The sequence below is a fragment of the Pristiophorus japonicus genome, chromosome 3, assembly GCF_044704955.1.
Source record: "Pristiophorus japonicus isolate sPriJap1 chromosome 3, sPriJap1.hap1, whole genome shotgun sequence".
Classification (NCBI taxonomy): domain Eukaryota; kingdom Metazoa; phylum Chordata; class Chondrichthyes; family Pristiophoridae; genus Pristiophorus; species Pristiophorus japonicus.
In genome coordinates, this window is record NC_091979.1 from 128,176,280 (window position 1) to 128,198,200 (window position 21,921).

The 21,921-nt window shown below is 45.1% G+C and overlaps 1 protein-coding gene across 3 annotated transcripts in view; it reads left to right on the plus strand.

Moving 5' to 3' along the window:
- ppp1r1c (protein phosphatase 1, regulatory (inhibitor) subunit 1C) overlaps positions 1–21,921 on the plus strand; it is a 206,012-nt gene that overhangs the window by 94,041 nt on the left and 90,050 nt on the right. For all 3 annotated transcript variants that reach the window (XM_070874808.1, XM_070874807.1, XM_070874809.1), the window contains 2 exons: positions 12,112–12,149; positions 19,382–19,442. In XM_070874808.1, coding sequence (XP_070730909.1) covers positions 12,112–12,149; positions 19,382–19,442 — 99 coding nt within the window. The remainder of the gene's footprint in view (positions 1–12,111; positions 12,150–19,381; positions 19,443–21,921) is intronic.

Here is a 21,921-nt window from a genome sequence, read left to right on the forward strand (position 1 = left end):
ACAACCTTCCGGTTATAAAAGGGGTCGGGGGGTCTCGTAAGGAGGAGGAACTGAGGGAAATCCTTATTAGCCGGGAAATTGTGTTGGGGAAATTGATGGCATTGAAGGCCGATAAATCCCCAGGGCCTGATGGACTGCATCCCACAGAGTACTTAAGGAAGTGGCCTTGGAAATAGTGGATGTGTTGACAGTCATTTTCCAACATTCCATTGACTCTGGATCAGTTCCTATGGAGTGGAGGGTAGCCAATGTAACCCCACTTTTTAAAAAAGGAGGGAGAGAGAAAACAGGGAATTATAGACCGGTCAGCCTGACATCGGTAGTGGGTAAAATGATGGAATCAATTATTAAGGATGTCATAGCAGTGCATTTGGAAAGAGGTGACATGATAGGTCCAAGTCAGCATGGATTTGTGAAAGGGAAATCATGCTTGACAAATCTTCTGGAATTTTTTGAGGATGTTTCCAGTAGAGTGGATAAGGGAGAACCAGTTGATGTGGTATATTTGGACTTTCAGAAGGCGTTCGACAAGGTCCCACACAAGAGATTGATGTGCAAAGTTAGAGCACATGGGATTGGGGGTAGTGTACTGACATGGATTGAGAACTGGTTGTCAGACAGGAAGCAAAGAGTAGGAGTAAATGGGTACTTTTCAGAATGGCAGGCAGCGACTAGTGGGGTACCGCAAGGTTCTGTGCTGGGGCCCCAGCTGTTTACACTGTACATTAATGATTTAGATGAGGGGATTAAATGTAGTATCTCCAAATTTGCGGATGACACTAAGTTGGGTGGCAGTGTGAGCTGCGAGGAGGATGCTGTGAGGCTGCAGAGCGACTTGGATAGGTTAGGTGAGTGTGCAAATGCATGGCAGATGAAGTATAATGTGGATAAATGTGAGGTTATCCACTTTGGTGGTAAAAACAGAGAGACAGACTATTATCTGAATGGTGACAGATTAGGAAAAGGGGAGGTGCAAAGAGACCTGGGTGTCATGGTACATCAGTCATTGAAGGTTGGCATGCAGGTGCAGCAGGCGGTTAAGAAAGCAAATGGCATGTTGGCCTTCATAGCAAGGGGATTTGAGTACAGGGGCAGGGAGGTGTTGCTACAGTTGTACAGGGCATTGGTGAGGCCACACCTGGAGTATTGTGTACAGTTTTGGTCTCCTAACCTGAGGAAGGACATTCTTGCTATTGAGGGAGTGCAGCGAAGGTTCACCAGACTGATTCCCGGGATGGCGGGACTGACCTATCAAGAAAGACTGGATCAACTGGGCTTGTATTCACTGGAGTTCAGAAGAATGAGAGGGGACCTCATAGAAACGTTTAAAATTCTGACGGGGTTAGACAGGTTAGATGCAGGAAGAATGTTCCCAATGTTGGGGAAGTCCAGAACCAGAGGTCACAGTCTAAGGATAAGGGGTAAGCCATTTAGGACCGAGATGAGGAGAAACTTCTTCACCCAGAGAGTGGTGAACCTGTGGAATTCTCTACCACAGAAAGTTGTTGAGGCCAATTCACTAAATATATTCAAAAAGGAGTTAGATGAGGTCCTTACTACTAGGGGGATCAAGGGGTATGGCGAGAAAGCAGGAATGGGGTACTGAAGTTGAATGTTCAGCCATGAACTCATTGAATGGCGGTGCAGGCTAGAAGGGCCGAATGGCCTACTCCTGCACCTATTTTCTATGTTTCTATGTTTCTAACTGTGTCACTCTCCATCTAATAAAGAATTCTACCATGTTATGGTCACTCTTCCCCAAGGGGTCTCGCACAACAAGATTGCTAATTAGTCCTTTCTCATTACACATCACCCAGTCTAGGATGGCCAGTTCCCTGGTTGGTTCCTCGACACATTGGTCGAGAAAACCATCCCTAATACAATCCAGGAAATCCTCCTCCACCGCATTAGCCCAATCAATATGTAAATTAAAGTCACCCATGATAACTGCTGCACCTTTATTGCATGCATCCCTAATTTCTTGTTTGATGCTGTCCCCTACCTCACTACTACTGTTTGATGGTCTGTACCCAACTCCCACTACCGTTTTCTGACCCTTTGATATTCCATAGCTCCACCCATACTGATTCCACATCATCCAAGCTAATGTCCTTTCTTAATATTGCATTAATTTCCTCTTTAACCAGCAATGCCACCCTGCCTCCTTTTCCTTTCTTCTATCCTTCCTAAATGTTGAATACTCCTGGATGTTGAGTTCCCGTCTTGGTCACCCTGGAGCCATGTATCCGTGATGCCAATTACAATATATCCGTTAACTGCTATCTGCGAAGTTAATTCGTCCACCTTATTCCGAATACTCCTCGCATTGAGGCACAGAGCCTTCATGCTTGTCTTTCTAACACACATTGCTCCTTTAGAATGTTGCTGTAATGTGGCCCTTTTTGTTTTTTGCCTTAGGGTTTCTCTGCCCTCCACTTTTACTTTTCTTCTTTCTATCTTTTGCTTCTCCCCCATTCTACTTCCCTCTGTCTCCCTGCATAGGTTCCCATCACCCTGCCATATTAGTTTAACTGCTCCCCAACAGCATTAGCAAACACTCCTCCTAGCACAATGGTTCGGTCCAGCCCAGGTGCAGACCGTCCAGTTTGTACTGGTCCCACTTCCCCCAGAACCAGTTCCAATGTCCCAGGAATTTGAATCCCTCCAAATTATGCTGCTTCTCTCTGGTGTGCCCATTTTTCACGATTTCTCCGCATTTTTAAATAAACAAAATAACCTCCTGAAATCCTTCTTTCCCTCCAAAAAGCCTTCTTTCCTTTAAAATTGCCATTTTTCCTGTAAATACAACTGCAGTGCTCTGCTCCAATGCTCCTACTTATCTCCAAATGCTGCTGCTTCTCCCGATGTCCAAATGAACGCACCGCGCACTTACGCCCACTTTACTAAGCATAAAAGCCCATTCTCCAGAACACTATTCTTCAGGGTGGTACATCATGATGAGTGACCAATGTTAGAGTTTTCAGCGGTATGTCGGGTCTTCAGTGTCGGCGGACTCGGCAGTATGTCAGTCACCAAAATCGCGCCAGGCGGTATGTTGGTGGCATGCAGCTGTTTTTTCACAAAACTTCCAATTCTCAGCGGTATGTGGGCATTCTGCAGGTGGTAGTGGGCGGGATGCCCACCAAAGTCGGGCCCATATTGTGTATTCGATCAAGATACAGAAGTAGAGATAAAAAATGTTCACACAAATGTTCCTGCTCTGACAATTGATCTGGGAGAAGTTCAGGGTGACAGCAAATCTCTTCTTTATAGGTAGAAAGGAAAAGATAAGGGTGCATGTCTCTCATGAATTTCCTCATAGCTGGCTGCAAAGCAACACTGATAGAGCCTTAGGAGTAGGGCACCTTCTTATTTACCTAGCATGGGAATGATTCATAATTAGGGGAACTCTTAAGTGGACTATCCTGTGTTGAGGAACGTTCCCATGAGTCCCCTGCAGTGGTACCCTGTTGCCCGAATTCACTCTCCTGCCCCACCCCACGCACTGATCCTACCCAGAGTTAAAATCAAGGCCGAGTCCGCCAGCATTCCTTCCTGTCAACCCAAGGAACAGAAATTATCATGGAGCAAAATGCACTATCAGTCTAATGGGAACTGCATCATAAATAATATCATTTTTAAGGGCTGTGCAGTACAGTACATCTTGGCACAGAATTTATAAGAACATAAGAACGTAAGAAATAGGAAGAGTAGTAGGCCATACGACCCCTCGAGCCTGCTCCGCCATTTAATAAGATCATGGCTGATCTGATCATGGACTCAGCTCCACTTCCCCGCCCGCTCCCCATAACCCCTTATCTCCTTATCTTTTAAGAAACTGTCTATTTCTGCCTTAAATTTATTCAATGTCCCAGCTTCCACAGCTCTGAGGCAGTGAATTCCACAGATCAACAACCCTTAGAAGAAATTTCTCCTCATCTCTGTTTTAAATGGGCGGCCTCTTATTCTAAGATCATGCCCTCTAGTTCTAGTCTCCCCCATCAGTGGAAACATTCTCTCGGCATGAACTTGTCAAGCCCCCTCATAATCTTCTACATTTCGATATAATCGCCTCTCATTCTTCTGAATTCCAATGACTAGAGGCCCAACCTACTCAACCTTTCCTCATTAGTCAACCCCGCCATCCCTGGAATCAACCTAGTGAACCTTCTCTGAACTGCCTCCAAAGCAAGTATATCCTTTCGTGAATATGGAAACCAAAACTGCACGCAGTATTCCAGATGTGGCCTCACCAATACCTTACATAGTTGTAGCAAGACTTCCCTGCTTTTATACTCCATCCACTTTGCAATAAAGGCCAAGATACCATTGGCCTTCCTGATCACTTGCTGTACCTGCATACTATCTGTTATGTTCAGAATAAATGCACAGTACTATATCGCAAGCTCAAACTGTTGTGACCTTGGTCTCTTTACTCAGACTCCAGACTGAGGAAACAGCATGATGAATCCCCTTTTATACTTGCTTGCCCCAGGGTGCACAGATGACCCTTCGGTCTCCCACAGGTGTGCCCCCTAGTGGCAAATCTTATATTTTGGACAGGAAGCAAAGAGTAGGAGTAAATGGGGACTTTTCAGAATGGCAGGCAGTGACTAGTGGGGTACCGCAAGGTTCTGTGCTGGGGCCCCAGCTGTTTACATTGTACATTAATGATTTAGACGAGAGGATTAAATATAGTATCTCCAAATTTGCAGATGACACTAAGTTGGGTGGCAGTGTGAGCTGCGAGGAGGCTGCTATGAGGCTGCAGAGTGACTTGGATAGGTTAGGTGAGTGGGCAAATGCATGGCAGATGAAGTATAATGTGGATAAAAGTGAGGTTATCCACTTTGGTGGTAAAAACAGAGAGACAGACTATTATCTGAATGGTGACAGATTAGGAAAAGGGCAGGTGCAAAGAGACCTGGGTGTCATGGTACATCAGTCATTGAAGGTTGGCATGCAGGTACAGCAGGCGGTTAAGAAAGCAAATGGCATGTTGGCCTTCATAGCGAGGGGATTTGAGTACAAGGGCAGGGAGGTGTTGCTACAATTGTACAGGGCCTTGGTGAGGCCACACCTGGAGTATTGTGTACAGTTTTGGTCTCCTAACCTGAGGAAGGACATTCTTGCTATTGAGGGAGTGCAGCGAAGGTTCACCAGACTGATTCCCGGGATGGCGGGACTGACCTATCAAGAAAGACTGGATCAACTGGGCTTGTATTCACTGGAGTTCAGAAGAATGAGAGGGGACCTCATAGAAACGTTTAAAATTCTGATGGGTTTAGACAGGTTAGATGCAGGAAGAATGTTCCCAATGTTGGGGAAGTCCAGAACCAGGGGACACAGTCTAAGGATAAGGGGGAAACCATTTAGGACCGAGATGAGGAGGAATTTCTTCACCCAGAGAGTGGTGAACCTGTGGAATTCTCTACCACAGAAAGTTGTTGAGGCCAATTCACTAAATATATTCAAAAAGGAGTTAGATGAAGTCCTTACTACTAGGGGAATCAAGGGGTATGGTGAGAAAGCAGGAATGGGGTACTGAAGTTGCATGTTCAGCCATGAACTCATTGAATGGCGGTGCAGGCTAGAAGGGCCAAATGGCCTACTCCTGCACCTATTTTCTATGTTTCTATGTCTATGTTTCTATGTTTACATATATTCATAACATCACTTCCCCCCCCAAAGTCTTACGTGCAAGTTATTTGCAAGTTGAGGTGATCTGGCACCCCGTGTCCCTGGGTCGATTGCCTGGGTTGAAGTCCTGACGTGGTGGGTTCATCCTCGTGGTTGACGGTGAAGTTGATTGTGATAGTGGGTCGCTGGGGGCCAGGTCCTTTCACCGTGGTTCCTGGTTATCTGCGGTTCGCAGTTTGGTCTTGTCCAAATACATTACTTGTTTGCCCGGTACATGGTTTCACAATCAAATGCTCCATTTTCATCACATACACCCCATTCCCACCCTTGGCTAATGCGGTGCTAGCGGCCCAACTGGGGCCCTGAACGTGGTCTCCATCATTTATTCTGATGTCGCATGGACGGGCCGTGCAATTATGGTGCATTCTCTGCTGATGGCACACGGAAGGTTCGGTTCTGAGTGATTCTGTCTGGTGACTGCATAGCACCCAGGATAGCCGGGTCTGTAGGGAGTCTACCATGACACGTGTGGTGCTAGGTTTAGTGATTTGGGCTGCCTGCTCTGGGCTATTGTCGATGACCCTGAGGTCTGGCAAGCCCAGGATGGCCGCAATGGACTTGAGACTTTCGGTAGTGGACCTAGTGGTCTCCTTGGTCCTTGGGCCGTGGTATGGGGGCCCCAGACCACCAACTGTGTGTAACCGCCCTGCCTTACTTTGCAACGTTGGGATGGGCCTTTCGTCTCTGCGACGGATAGGTTGCCACAGCCTGTCTAGCAGTTCACCTTTGACAAGCAGTGACTTGGGATTCTGGCTGGTCCAGGTCCTAAGCTGGGGGGGCCGTTACAGTTGACCCCTCGCTTTCTAACACTTCCACAACCGCGAGTGGGTCTGCAGGCTGCGCCGTTTCCACCCCGGTGGTGGACAACGGTAGCCAACTGAGGGCATTAGTGCCGCTATCAGTGCCTGGCCCGTGGCAGATCATGTTACAGTGCACAGACAGTTTTAGACATTCTCGAAACAACGCATCGATAATGGTGCTTCTGCTCTCCCAAGCTTGTGGAATGAGCAGCTTGTCTGACACGAGCACATATTGGGACATTCTTAGATAAGTCTCTTTGGTCCTGTGAACACAGGCTGCTGCTTTGTTTAACTTATTGGATACATGTTGAATCGTTTGGGGCTCGCCCGCTACTTTTGCTTGCTGCACAACACTTCTGACCCCGTACGGTAACATCTCACTTGCTACAAGTACTTTGTCAGATACATATACGACCGGTTGGTGTTCGCCCGCTACTTTGGTTTGTTGTAACCCCATATAATGGTACATCATTTGCCACAAAAGACCGCTCACAAGGGTTACATAGTACACACAATTTATTGAAGTGTAGTGCGTTTCTGGCAATCACAGCGACCGCCCCTTTACCTTTGTCCTAAACCCAGTCGTCTTTCTTGCTGGGTGACTCATTCCTCCGTTCCGTTGCCGGGCCCTCCCGTGGTCTGGACGCTCTCTCGTCCCGTGGTCTGGACACACTCTCATCCCGTGATCTGGACGCACTCTCATCCCGTGATCTGGACGCACTCTCGTCCCGTGGTCTGGACGCACTCTCGTCCCGTGGTCTGGACGCACTCTCGTCCATGTCCGTGATGCCGACTGCCGTGATCTTCCTCCCCAGGTATTTTGCCTCTGGCATCAGGAAGACGCATTGGGATCATTTCGGCCGGAGTCCCACTCTGCATGGTCGACCTGGAGCCTCTCCCATTGTCGCGAAGAGTTGTTGACTTCGGATGGTGGGTACCGCGCCTGTACCGCTCCTCATGGTTATGATGAACGGCCTGTGACCCGGGGATCTGCAAATGGATCTGCACTTTGATGCCTTGTTCAGCTGAAGGTGGGGGTTTGCTCCGCCTTTGAGAAGGGGAGACCTCATTCGCTGGAGAAGGTATGCAGAGGTCTTCCCAGTTCCATCGAATCTTCCCCATCCACCTCCTGCCAAGCAGCATTGGCCCATCACCTAAAACAATCCACAGTGGTAAATCGTGCACCGTTCCCTCATGGAATACTCTTATGTCCGCACTACCAATAACTGGTATCAGTTCCTTGGTGTAGGTGCGCAGCTTTGCCTGAATCGGGATCAGCTTGGGTCACTGTGCTTTGTCGCCCCACAGCCTCTCGAATGCCTTCTGACTCATAACTGATTGACTCGCTCCAGTGTCTAGTCCCATGGAGACTGGAGTGCCGTTAAGTTCAACTTTTAACATTATCGGAGGGCTTTTGGTGGATAAGGTGTGTATCCCATATACTCCCTCTTCATCCTCAGGTTCAGTTGCCTCCCCTGCTCGTTCATCGTGATCCTCGCTGGATCGGTCATCCTCTCCTGACTCTGCCACGTGGTAAGTCAGAGATCGTTTGCACATTTGCTGGAGGTGCCCCATTGTTCCACAGTCTTTGCACACATAGGGCTTGAATAGACATTGATGAGCTCTATGGCTGCCCCCGCAGCGTCAACATGGTGGTAATGGATACGCATTCATGCCCCACGGCAGACTCTGAGTCACTCTAGGCCTAAGTCCGGCCTCTGCAAATGGGTGGACCCTGCCCTGTGCTATTCTGCCTGCTGAAAACATTATTTTATGCACAGTACTTGCCGGTGAGCTTCGATTCTATGAAGATATCTGTTTCGTGTTATCGCTCGTGGATATGAAGGCTTGGGCTATCGTGATGCCCTTGCTCAGATCCAGGGATTCGGCAGACAGCAGTTTGCGAAGGATGACCTCGTGGCCAAATCCAAGCATGAAAATGTCCCGCAATATTTCCCCCAAGGATCCTGCAAAGTCGCACTGTCCCGCAAGGCGTCTTAGGTCGGCGACAAAACTTGCCACGTTCTGGCCCTCGGAGCGACGGTGCATGTAAAAGCGGTACCTAGCCATCAGGATGCTCTCCTTTGGCTAGAGATGCTCCTTAGCCAGTGTACACAGCTCTGCATAAGATTTGTCCGTTAGTTTGACTGGTGCCAGCAAATTTTTTTGGAGGCCATATACCGATGACTCACATATGGTGAGGAGAATCGCCCTGCGTTTGATCGCTGTTTCAGCCGTGTCCAATTCATCGGCCACAAAGTTCTGGTCGTGGCGCTCAACGAAGGCTTCCCAATCATCACCCTCAACAAATCTCTCAAGAATACCGTGTGAAAGTTTGTGATCCGTTACTCGTCGCCAATTTGTTATGTTCAGAATAAATTCACAGGACTATATCGCAAGCTCAAACTGTTGTGACCTTGGTCTCTCGGTGCACAGATAACCCTTAGGTCTCCCACAGGTGTGCCCCCTAGTGACAAGTCTTATATTTAGGTGAGGTTTACATACATACATACATAACACTATCCTTTTGTGTTTCATGCACAAGTATCCCCAGGTCCCGCTGTATTGTGGCACTTTGCAATCTTTCTCCATTTGATTTTTTCTGCCAAAGTGCATGACCTCACACTTTCCAACATTATACTCCATCTGCCAAATTTTTGCCCAATCACTTAGCCTGTCTGTCCTTTTGCAGATTGTTTGTGTCTTCCTCACACATTGCTTTTCCTCCCATCTTTGTATCATCAGAAAACTTGGCTACGTTACACTCAGTCCCTTCTTCCAAGTCGTTTTTATAGATTGTAAATAGTTGGGGTCCCAGCACTGATCCCTGCAGCATCCCACTAGTTACTGTTTGCCAACCAGAGAATGAACCGTTTATTCCGACTCTCTGTTTTTCTGTTAGTTAGCCAATCCTCTATCCATGCTAATATATTACCCGCAATCCCGTGAACTTTTATCTTGTGCAGTAGCCTTTTATGTGGCACCTTGTCATATGCCTTTTGGAAGTCCAAATATACCACATCCACTGGTTCTCCTTTATCCACCCTATTTGTTACATCCTCAAAGAACTCCAGAAAATTTGTCAAACATGACTTCCCCTTCATAAATCCATGCTGACTTTGCCTGACTGAATTTTGCTTTTCCAAATGTCCTGCTACTGCTTCTTTAATAATGGACTCCAACATTTTCCCAACCACAGATGTTAGGCTAACTGGTCTATAGTTTCCTGCTTTTTGTCTGCATCCTTTTTTAAATTTGCAGTTTTCTAATCTGCTGGAACCGCCCCAGAATCCAGGGAATTGTGGTAAATTATAACCAATGCATCCACAATCCCTGCCGCTACTTCTCTTAAGACCCTAGGATGCAAGTCATCAGGTCCAGGGGATTTATCTGCCTTTAGTCCCATTATCTTACTGAGTACCATTATCTTACTTATCATCCAGAACAACGAAGAAATGACTGGTGTAAAAGAGACTAAACTCTTCCATTCCCTAGGTATTGTGCAGCTGACAACACTTGTGATTTTGTTGACAATTGCTCGATTTTACACAATTGTTTTAATGTATCCCTGTAAATTGTGAGTATTAAAACAATAATGCAGAATCAATGGCATGGAATTTATGGTTAGCGGTGAAGCAACGGTGATTGCCATTGCCCACGAAAAAAAGCTGCCCACAAAAATCTCGATTTTTGTGGCTACAACTTAAGCTTTTGTGGCATTAAATTGATTGTAGCATTGTAAATCCCCAGTGCAAAGCAGCAGTGACATTATCAAGCTGTCTAAGCAGCCTATCATATTGAAGAATTCTCACAGACAGCAAACCAGGAAATAAAAAGCGCAGATGCAATTCACTTTTTAAATTTTTTTATGGAGAGTAAAATAAAGATTGTTACATACACATGGTGTTAAAGTAGGTGTTGAAAATCATAAACAATAATTAGAGTAATTTTCTATCATAATGGAGAAATTTGACATTCCATAATTTTAACATTTGTTTTTTGTTATATCGTTAAATCCCCAGTTACACCTATTTCAACAAATCCTATCTTTTAATGAGGTGTTTAACAGCGCAATTCGATCGGAAAAGCTTATGTTTTCATCAGTTCAACTGATTTCACCAATTGCTGGCTATAGGGAGTTCAACCGCACAGCCAGCGTTGGAGCAATTTAGATGCGCGTGCGCTAAATCCTGAAGTTGCAGTAATTTTCAGAAAGGTAATAATGGCGAATGCTGACAGTTCACCATTATTTCCACTCCAAAATCTGGTCATTAAATCTGAGCCACAAAACCATCAATGCTGGAAATGCTGCTTTGTCTTTTGTTGGTGAAATTGCATTTCACTGAACAATGGGTTCTCAAAGCTGAAATCTCCCCCTCTGACTTTCCTAACAATATGGTAACTACATTCTCATTATTAACAGTTAATCTCTGCATAATAGAATTTCATTAAGCACCTGCTGCAAATACGACAATATGATCCATAGGAAACCAGCACACCCTCAAAGCAAAAACCCTCAACAATTTTGCCTATTATTACTTTTGAAGGGGCCCAGATCTTTATGGGAAGTATTAAAGTACATGACAAAGTATATCTTAAGCCTCCTGCCTTGCCAACAAACCTGAACAAATGCACAGCCCAACTGGGAAATTGAGATTTTCTTAATTCTTGTTCAGCTATTTTGTAATAAAGTCATATACTCTAAAGCTGGATTAATTCAATTTCTCACATTTACACCAGTAAGGAGGCTTATTAGCTGTTTGAGAAACATTATAGGATCATCACTATGTGGATTGTGATTGACTCTTATAATTTTGTTATTCATTCTCGCAGAATTCAAGTAACAAAGCCATTTTTTCCTGCAATTTCATTAGCAGTTGAAAATTGCAATAAAAACAGGCATTTCTTTGGATTTTCAACAACAAAAAAAGGACATTCCCTAAAACAGCTCTTGCTAATTTCTCTGGACTTGGATGAGCAGAGCGTCCTTACAGGGAAACATGCATACTCTATATTGAGCAAACAGAAATGTTCCCTGTGTGGATTTTTCAGTAACTTGGATTGGAGATTTGTAAATACACGGATGGGTTTGTGTGTGTCTCAAACATCCTGCTGAACAAAAAAGAGTTTGTATTAGTGAACTGATGCAAGCATATGGCAGTAGAAATCACCTTACCTCTATCTGTAAATTCAATTTCATTTAACTTGACAATTTTATGTCCTGTGAATTGAGTAAATTAGATTATTGCAGATCAGAAACTGTCCCTTCATTTGTGTGTCATGGTAATATTTCAAAATTTCCCCCTCATTTTTGATCTACATTAATATGCTTAATCTAAACCTCATTTTATTACAAAATGAAATATACGTCAGTTTTGACAGCCAGCAGAATACAATAATATAGTCATTATCCCACAGTGTCACTCATAATAATCTAGTCAGATGTCCGACCTCTTCTGTTTGTTCTGGTTGTATGTTGTCATAGGCCATAGCTTACTGCAGAAGCTATATTAAATAAAATATGAATTAAAACATGCAATATAATAAATCTGCTGATTGTAAAAGAATATGTCTGCAGTTTACAAATTATTTTTTCTATTTTCTTATTCAGAAGTAGATGAAAAGCGGGAGAACAATCCACAAGGCGAGGTAAGTTGAAGAATACATTACTCTCTCTTTCATATAGTACTAAAAATAGGTTGATCAATGTGGCTACTACTATTAAATGACAGCTGCGAGATTCGAAGAGAGACTCCGAGAGCCACATAAACATTTTTATTGATATTTTAAGATCTCTTTCACAGGACTGTTAACTGATCAGATCTGAATATGCTCATTTAAGGTGCAGTGACATCTTATTCCAAAGCAATTCTTTATCAGCTAAACATTAAACTCATGAGTGAAAAATTAATAAAGTTTTAAAATTGAAAATGCTGTTATGATAATAAAAAAGAGAATCTGAGACATGGGCTAAGAAATTGGGTTATTGTTGGGAACCAGTGCAAAATTGACGAGTCATTAAAAACGCGTGGCTGATGACGTCTGTTATGTATGCATGTCTACAATGTTATGATGTAATATTATATGCACTGTAACAATGAATGTACCTTCACCCTGTATACACCTTACCTATACACCAGAGGGTGCTGCTGCTGGAGACCTAAGGGTCACCTGCACACTGCAGATAACCCAGTATAAAAGGGAGCTCACCTCTTAGTGTCCTCACTCTAGGAGCTGCAATAAAGGATTGCAGTCTTCACAGTTTGAATACCATACCACTGCCTCATGGAGTCATTAATAAGGTACCTACATACATAATAATTGGCGACGAGGTCACAAACTACACGCACAACATGTCGAATCTCAGCAACTTTCAACAATTCACCGATGGGGGAAGATTGGAACGCTTTTGTGGAAAGATTGGAATATTTCTTCATAGCAAATGACCTGGATGGGGACACATCGCTACACTACCGAACAAGCACAGGGCCATCCTACTTAGTAGTTGTGAGGCCACTATCCATTGCCTCGTCTAGCCCCAGTGAAGACAACAACCAAGAGCAATGGGGAACTTGTAACCTTAATACAAGAGCAACTAAAACCCAAAGAAAGCATCCTCACAGCCAGGCACTGGGTCTACACTCATCAGCGACCTGAAGGCCAAGAAATTGCGAAGTATGCTGCAGATTTAAGAAGACTGGCTGCACCGTGTGATTTTGGCGACTACCTTAATGAAGCACTAAGGGACATATTTGTTATCGGAATCGGCCACGAGGGCCTCCTCCACAAATTGTTCTCTGCGACCATCACAGTGACCCTGCAGAAGGCAATTAAAGTGAGCCAGGCCTACATGATTACAGTCGGCAACTCCAAGCGAATGATGACCCACACCCAGGACTTTAAACCAACAAATGCAGTGCACCGAATGGCTACTTCTAAGGGCAGAAATGCTGCCCCGAATTCCACAACCCTGAGTCCGCCACATGGGGCAAACCAGCTGACCCCGTGCTGGCGCTGTGGAGGAAACCACAGGGCCCACCTGTGCTGCTACAAAGACTATACCTGCAAAGGCTGCAAAGAGAAAGAGCACCTTCAGAGAATATGCAGAAAAAGCTTTACTCACCGCATCGCTGAAGAGTTGGCTGATCACGGGGGCTCCGACACAGATGAAGACGAAGCTGTTCAACCCCTGGAAGAAGAATATGGAATTTATACCTGCTCCACCGAAAGTTCCCCGTGGAATATGGAAATAGATATCAACGAAGTTCCAGTTTCGATGGAGATTGACACAGGGGCGAGCCGGTCTTTGATGAGCCAGATGACCTTTGAAAAACTTTGGATCAATTCCGCCAAACGACCAAAAACTGTCTCCTGTCCAAGCGAAGCTGCTCACCTACACCAAATGTAAAATCCCAGTTGTTGGCAGCGTGGACGTCCAGGTCTCCCAGGGCGGTGTGATGAACAAACTCCCCCTGTGGATCGTTGCCGGCGATGGTCCAACGCTGCTGGGAAGAAGTTGGATGAAGCAGGTCCAAGTCGATCGAAGTGACGGCGGCCCCCGGGCTCCAGCAATCCACATCCCACCCCGAACTTGGATCCATCGCTGCACCTAGAGATCCTACCATCCAGCTCGACGATGACTACACGACCCCGTAGCGAGGTCTCCAGAACCAAACGTCCAGACTTCACCTTCAGAGCTGTTGCAGGACTCCAAGAGAAGAATATCGTTGAGAAAAGTGGATTCCAGACGACTATGGCCGAACCTGAGGAGGAAAAGATCACCACAGCCTCCCTGGAGGAGAGCGAGAGGATGGCGGCTGCACCACGAGGCAAAGAACCTAAAATCAAAATGGCTGCGACCAGACCACGAGGGGCAGCGTTGGAGGAGTGACACGTGGCACCGAGCAGCGAATCGGATTGGAAGGCCCCCTAAAAGGAGACCGGTAACCCAAAGAATTTAAAAGGGACAGTTTCAATCTAAAGATGACAAGGACTTTAAAGTTAAAGATGCAGTTAGCGAATGCAGGTTTACATGATAATGTAAAGTGGAATTGTGATGACGGAGTAACTGACGAGAAAAATGAAATGAATGCTTGTGTAAGTAAGATTAAGAACAAGTTTGCAATGCCTAATGTCAAGACCGAGTGTCAAGAAAATGATGTAAATGCTGTAATTAACAATGTAAATGTAGTTAATAATGTAAACTCGACTATGTATGATTGGAGCCAATGTGTCATGTATACAGGTAGTAGACTGTTAAGGGACACTGGGTTCTACAGGGACAATGTAAATGCCAGAGGAGACCCCCAGGTCCAGCGGTCTACCAGACCATGTAGCCTGGACTTTTGGGACAAATGTGATGCCCCAGGAAGCGCTCACAGACACCCAGTGGGAGCAGGCACACTGCAGGGACAGCAGTCAATGGGAAGCACAGCCACCACCACTGGCAACCTGCCCCAGATCGGCCCTACACCCCTTGGCCACCAGGGCCAACACCAGGAGCGAGAGGACAGTACCCTCCAGCTTTCCTGGCGGACTCTGGGATGACCAGACTTCCACCACCAATGGAGGACAAGGAGCCCACACAGTCCTGTGGCCCTGCCCACCACCACACACTTACCGACTCCACAGAGTATGTACCCTACCTACTGCTGCACTGGCTCCTCCACTGAGGGATCCCACAACAGTGACACCCACATGGTCTGTGTGTGAAGGGGGGGAAATGTATGATGCCAGCCTCAGGCACAGCGATCACACCGGGCATCCACACAACCCTCTCCACAACCTCCCACAGCCCACCACTAATCAACTCCCCGGGTCATGGCAAAAAGGACTTGGAAAATGCTTAGGGGGGTGTGTTGTTATGTATGCATGCCTAAAATGTTATGATGTAATGTTATATGCACTGTAACACTGAATGTACCTTCACCCTGTACACACCTTACCTGTACACCAGAGGGTGCTTCTGCTGGAGACCTAAAGGTCACCTGCACATTGCAGGTAACCCAGTATAAAAAGGAGCTCACCTCTTAGTGTCCTCACTCAAGGAGCTGCAATAAAGGACTACAGTCTTCACAGTTTGAGTACCATACCCCTGCCTCGTGGAGTCATTAACAAGGTGTCTACATACATAATAACATCAACGAGAGACACGTGCGAAATTGGAGTGCATGCCTCATTTTAATATGGATGGCAAGCTCTGAGGGGTGTAGGGGGTGGTGGGGGCAGTGGGGGAGAAATTTAAATGTAATTTAAAGTCAGCCTACACACCTTAGAGAGGTACGTTTTGGCTACTGTGAGATGATTTATCTTTAAATAGAGACAAATGCCAGACAGAGGTGCTTGAGCAAAGACGCCCTGATTCTGCGACGCTGCGCTGGAGGTGTTGGTGTGACATTACCAGGATGAGAGAGCTGTTATTTCCTCCTGATGGCAGAAGGGTGTCTAGGCAATTTGTGCGGCAACAGTTGTCAGTGGTCCCCTTACTCCTCACTTCTTCGCACCTGTGGCATCTTTCATGCAGCAGCAACATTATTCCATCCTGACATCATCTCTTCAGAATCTTTCACTGGACCACAGACGAACACACTCCATTTTTCCTTGCAGGGCAAGCTGATGCACAACAACAGGGAGCAGAAACATTCAGAAGACCTTTCATCCACATCCTCCACATGATGGAAAAGACTATCATGGATATCGTGGATAGGGGACAGATCGGGAGCATTGCGACTGGTGAAGCCAAAGGACATGATCCAGGGGGTGTTTCACCACGTTATCCTCTTACTCTTCTCAGTGAAATTTCTCCCTCATACTCTCTGCATGACAAAGTGGCCCTGCTTTGAGCTCACTCTTGTCTCTCTCTGCTTACCCTTATCACTGTTAGCCCTTGTCCATCTCTTCCCTTTCCAGCTCCAGCAGAATTAGAAGTACCTCGGATCGGAGGAAGACGATAGCCTTCTAGAGCACACATGTCACTCGGTCATACTCTTGCAGGCACCAGCTCAGAAACTGGTACCCCACATTGTGTAGAAGGTCAGGTAGAAGGGTTTGAACTGGGAGATTCACGTAACACAAGAGTACAGAAACAAGAACCTGGGCAATAAGATGGCCCAGGAACTAGATCGTTGGGCAGCAAACTCGCATCCTTGGCCTGCTGCAGAGGGGCCAGATAATGATTTCCAAGGCCCAACTTATAGAAGAGGACTGATGGGTACATGCGACAAACTCCAACTGTGTGAGGTATTCTAGAGGGCCATAGAAACAATGTAGCCAACCATGAAGCATGTGGTCAGCTCCAGCAACACTGCAACAGGTCCCACAGTTTTAGAGCTTCTGGTGACTGCTCTGACAGCTTCAATGGAGGCTCAGACTGCTGCCATCTTGGCTCTACTCTGACGTCCAAAGCATGATGGAGTCTATGGCAAGGGGCTTCCAAAGCGCCATCTCAGCCCTGGAATATATTGTCATGCAGAGCAGTGCGAGTGCTGAGGCATAGTCCCAGGACAGTGGCATTGGCAACATGCTATCCTCTCCTGATGCCCGTGTTGGTGCTGATGGCCAGTTGAGCCAGACTGCGTTGGCTGCCTCCGAGAAGCTGTTGTCTGCAGCTGGGCCCACTATGGCCAGAGCTCCTCGATGTTGCCCAGCATGGCCATCTCAAGTATCCTAGAGCCTTTCACTTCCCATGCTGTTGCCACTGGAGAAGCACCTCTTTAGAGCATCAGAACAGGCACACAAGCACAGAAGACAGGCACTGGGGTTTGTATAAGGTTGATTTTTAGTTCTCAAGCAGGACTGTAAATAAATTTGAAATGAACCACGATTGATCAGTTTGATGCTGTGCTTCATTTTTATTGCATTGACGTTCGTGTTCAAGATTATGGCATTCATCTGCTGGGTAGTGAAGCTTGGATGGATGTTTGGTGCGTTGGAGGGATGGATGATTGAATGGAACCTGTTATTGATTGGTTGCTGACGCAGAGCTGGCAGCATTGCCGACTCTTGTTCTTCCTTATTGTCCTTGGATGCCTGGTCTTCCTCTTCAATTTGCTCCTCCATATCTGCTTCACGAGGTGGCTCCAAGGGCTGTCCCCTTTGCAGAGCCAAGTTGCGGAGAATGAAGGAAGATGAGAATGATTCTGGAGACCCCCTCGGGGTTGTACTGAAAGACCTTTGATTACAGCATTGCAGAGCCTCTGTGCTCAGTTTCCTCACAGGAGACACGGTGTTCAGGGAATAGAACCTTGTCCCCTAGCAGCCAGTCTCTGACCCGATGGTCCACATTGAAAAGAGTGGAAATTGAGGATTGGCACAGGACAAAGGCATCATGATGACTGCTAGGAAACCGAGCACAGCCCTGCATTATTCACTGCCTGTGGTCACCAGCTGCACATACATAGAGTGGAAGTTCTTCCTGTTCATGAATATTCCGAGGTTTTCACATGGAGAATGCAGGGCAATGTATGGACAGCCAATTATTCCCCGGACTTCTGGGAGGCCAGCAATTTTGGCGAGATCCAGAGCTCTCTCCTGTAGCTTGCTAGCCTCCATAGGGAAGGTGATGAAATTGTTCCTCTTGTTGAAGAGCACATCAGTTACATGCAGTGCAATGCAAATTGAGTGACATTGCATTTGTTGTCTGGTACAGCCTGGAGTGACCCTGTTGATCATGAATTGAGGGCCACAGTTACCTCAAGAGCCACAGGTAGTGCTGTGCATGCCCTGCTGATGGGTTCCAGTAGTTGCTGCAGCAGATGACACAGCATGCTTGGTAAAGCAGAGGCTCCAGACACACTGCTCTGCACTCGAGATGAGGCAGTAGCTCTTGTTGAGGAGGACCCATGTACTGTAAGGCCTCCTGCGCCATGCCCCTTTTCGCCCATTTGTGCCAACAGCTGCAGTTCTCCGCTGTATTGCATGCTGCTGCTCCTCCTCCTGCAGCTCTAAAGGCAGACGCAGCAGAACACCCATTTTAAAAGCAACAAATGGCGGAAGCCCTTGCACAGGCAACGTTCTAAAGCCACTTTGCCCTCAAAATATGTTAGCCACAGAAGCCGAAACAACTGCTCCAAGCCCACTAGCAGTTTAAACCGACAAACCTGAGACTTACCTGAGTGCAGCTGAGGATCCCTTTAAATATGGCAGAGGCAGCCATCTTTCTGACTGTTGGCACCAAGAATCACTGGGCGGGCCTTGGAACCCTGCATTCCCACAATCCAATTTTGCGAAAGGTGAAGGAATCTTATTTACATATATTAACTGGTTCAGTGCTCCACCCAGGAGCTGCCCAGGATGACTTAAAACCACCAGACCACTATGGTCAATGTCAAACCTCAAGAAAGTATTGGACGTGGGGTACTGCTGTCCCAAATTGGTCCCCGCTGCACTCATCAGGTGAAATGCAGTTCTCACCCATGGTTCTAAATCTAGACTCAGAAATAAAGGATTGTAACAGCAGCTAAAATATCGATTCCTCACGGGTAAGTTTCTAATTTGATTATTAACTTGAAACACTAACTGGATTTCTAGGAAGTATTCATGAAGAAAACTTATCAAAAAGTTTCAAACAGAAATTATTTCTTTTACTTTAGAAGGTGAGGAGGAGGTTTAGATTTATGGCATAATGTAGGATCACTAATAAAGCGACAGAATGTATTTAACAGAACTACAAAGGTGAAATATTTGCTGCTTCTGTTACTGATGGTTGTCAAATGAAGCACATTTCTACAATATTGAACAGTTCATAATTAAAAATAAATCAATATGCTAATACATTATATCAATTTATAAAACTTATCTTTGTGTATTCCTCAGGAAATGTTCAGGAAGTCCGTGTGATTCTATCGATTTAATGCTATTGATGTGTTATTTTTTATTGCTAGAATACTGAGATGTCACCTCAACAGAGAAAGAAGAGTGTATACACACCTCCAACTATGAAAGGTACTGTTCAGGTACTGTTCCAAATTCTGCTTGTGCATATGTACTCTCCATTGCTAAAACTGACTGAAATCCTTCTGATTAAGAGCAAAAACATTGGCGCAGAGTGATCCTTGAATGGGCCCAAGGTGACCTCTGGCGTTTGTGATCTGACAAAGAATTGGAAAAATTGGCACCGAATATAAAAAAAAAAAATTGCCTCAGCAGACATCTCTGTTGTGAACTGGGTTGAATTATTTCTCATCCAAAGAATGCAGTGAATAAGTGTTTCATCAACCTTCTGGTTTTACACTGCAGTGAATCAATTTAACAAAGTGACATCATTATTTTGGCACTTTAACCTAGAATCAAAAGAGGATCTAAATTAACTTAAATAATTAAGTCTGACTGACTTAAAATCCTTTATCTTAATTCCTTGTAAAAAGCAGGGCACAGGTCAAAAGCCCTAGAGATAATTTGGTTTCTCCATCTTTAGTGCCTTTCTGAATTTAAAATGGAACGGTTACGTTAAAATGAATATTGAAGATGCCTTCTGTGACTGATACCATCACTTTGAATGCATAGTTGTTTCCTAACTAGCATTCACATAGCCCTGCACTGGATACACGTTCATAAGCCTGGCCTGTACTGGCCAACACAAGGCTTCATTCCACTCATTACAATAATATATTTCCTCCCGATTAAAGAGGAAAATTCTTTTTGGGCACTACAGTTGGGTAATAAAGCTTAAATTATTTGCAATCCATGGAGGAAATCAATCACTGGTTATCCAAACAGAAGAACATAAGAAATAGGAACAGGAGTAGGCCATACGGCCCCTCGAACCTGCTCCATCATTCAATAAGATCATGGCTGATCTGATCATGGACTCAGCTCCACTTCCCTGCCCGCTCCCCTTATCCCCCTATCCCCTTTCATGTAAGAAACTGTCCACAGCTCTGAGGGAGTGAATTCCACAGATTTACAGTCCTCTGAGAGAAGAAATTTCTCCTCATCTCTGTGCAAAATGCGGCCATTTATTCTAAGGTCATGCCCTCTAGTTCTAGTCTCCCCCATCAGTGGAAACATCCTCTCTGCAACAATCTTGTCAGGCCCCCTCATAATCTTATACGTTTCGATAAGATCACCTCTCATTCTTCTGAATTCCAATGAGTAGAGGCCCAACCTTTCCTCATCAACCAAGTGAACCTTCTCTGAATTGCCTCCAAAGCAAGTACATTCTTTCATAAATATGGAAACTAAAACTGCACGTAGTATTCCAGGTGTGGCCTCACCAATACCCTGTATAGATTTTCCTGCTTTTATACTCCATCCCCTTTGCAATAAAGACCAAGATTCCATTGGCCTTCCTGATCACTTGCTGTACCTGCATACTATCCTTTTGTGTTTCATGCAAAGTACCCCCAGGTCCTGCTGTACTGACGCACTTTTCAAGCTTTTTCTATTTAAATAATAACTTGCTCTTTGATTTTTTCTGCCAAATTGCATGACCTCACATTTTCCAACATTATACTCCATCTGCCAAATTTTTGCTCACTTACTTAGCCTGTCTATGTACTTTTGCAGATTTTTTGTGTCATCCTCACACATTGCTTTTCCTCCCATCTTTGTATCATCAGCAACTTGGCTACGTTACACTCAGTCCCTTCTTCCAAGTCGTTAATATAGATTGTAAATAGTTGGGGTCCCAGCACTGATCCCTGCGGCACTGCACTAGTTACTGGTTGCTAACCAGAGAATGAACCATTTATCCTGACTCCCTGCTTTCTGTTAGTTAGCCAATCCTCTATCCATGCTAATATATTACCCCCAACCCCGTGAACTTTTATCTTGTGCAGTAACCTTTTATGTGGCACTTTGTCATATGCCTTCTGGAAGTCCAAATACACCACATCCACTGGTTCCCCTTTATCCACCCTGTTTGTTATATCCTCAAAGAATTCCAGAAAATTTGTCAAACGTGACTTCCCCTTCATAAATCCATGCTGACTCTGTCTGACTGAATTTTGCTTTTCCAAATGTCCTGCTACTGCAGCTTTAATAATGGACTCCAACATTTTCCCAACCACAGATGTTAGGCTAACTGGTCTATAGTTTCCTGCTTTTGTCTGCCTCCTTTTTTAAATAGGGGCGTTTTGCAGTTTTCGAATCTGCTGGGACCTCCCCAGAATCCAAGGAATTTTGTCAGGTGTTTTGTCAACACAAAACAAATTTGAAAGCTTTGAATACATCCCATACTTCGACTTCATAAATACTGCAATTTCAGATTACAATGATTATTGTGACACAGATAATTAGCAATAAAGCAAGTAGTAAAAGATTAATACAGACTTTTAATAAAATGAAAATCGGGAAAAAAATAGCTGTTTTAATATTTCATTACCAATTGGACTGAATCCCATTTAAAAATTCAATGAGTCCAATTTAAAATTCCTGATATAAGTAAACCTTTAATGAGTTTACTTTAATACTGATTTTAATT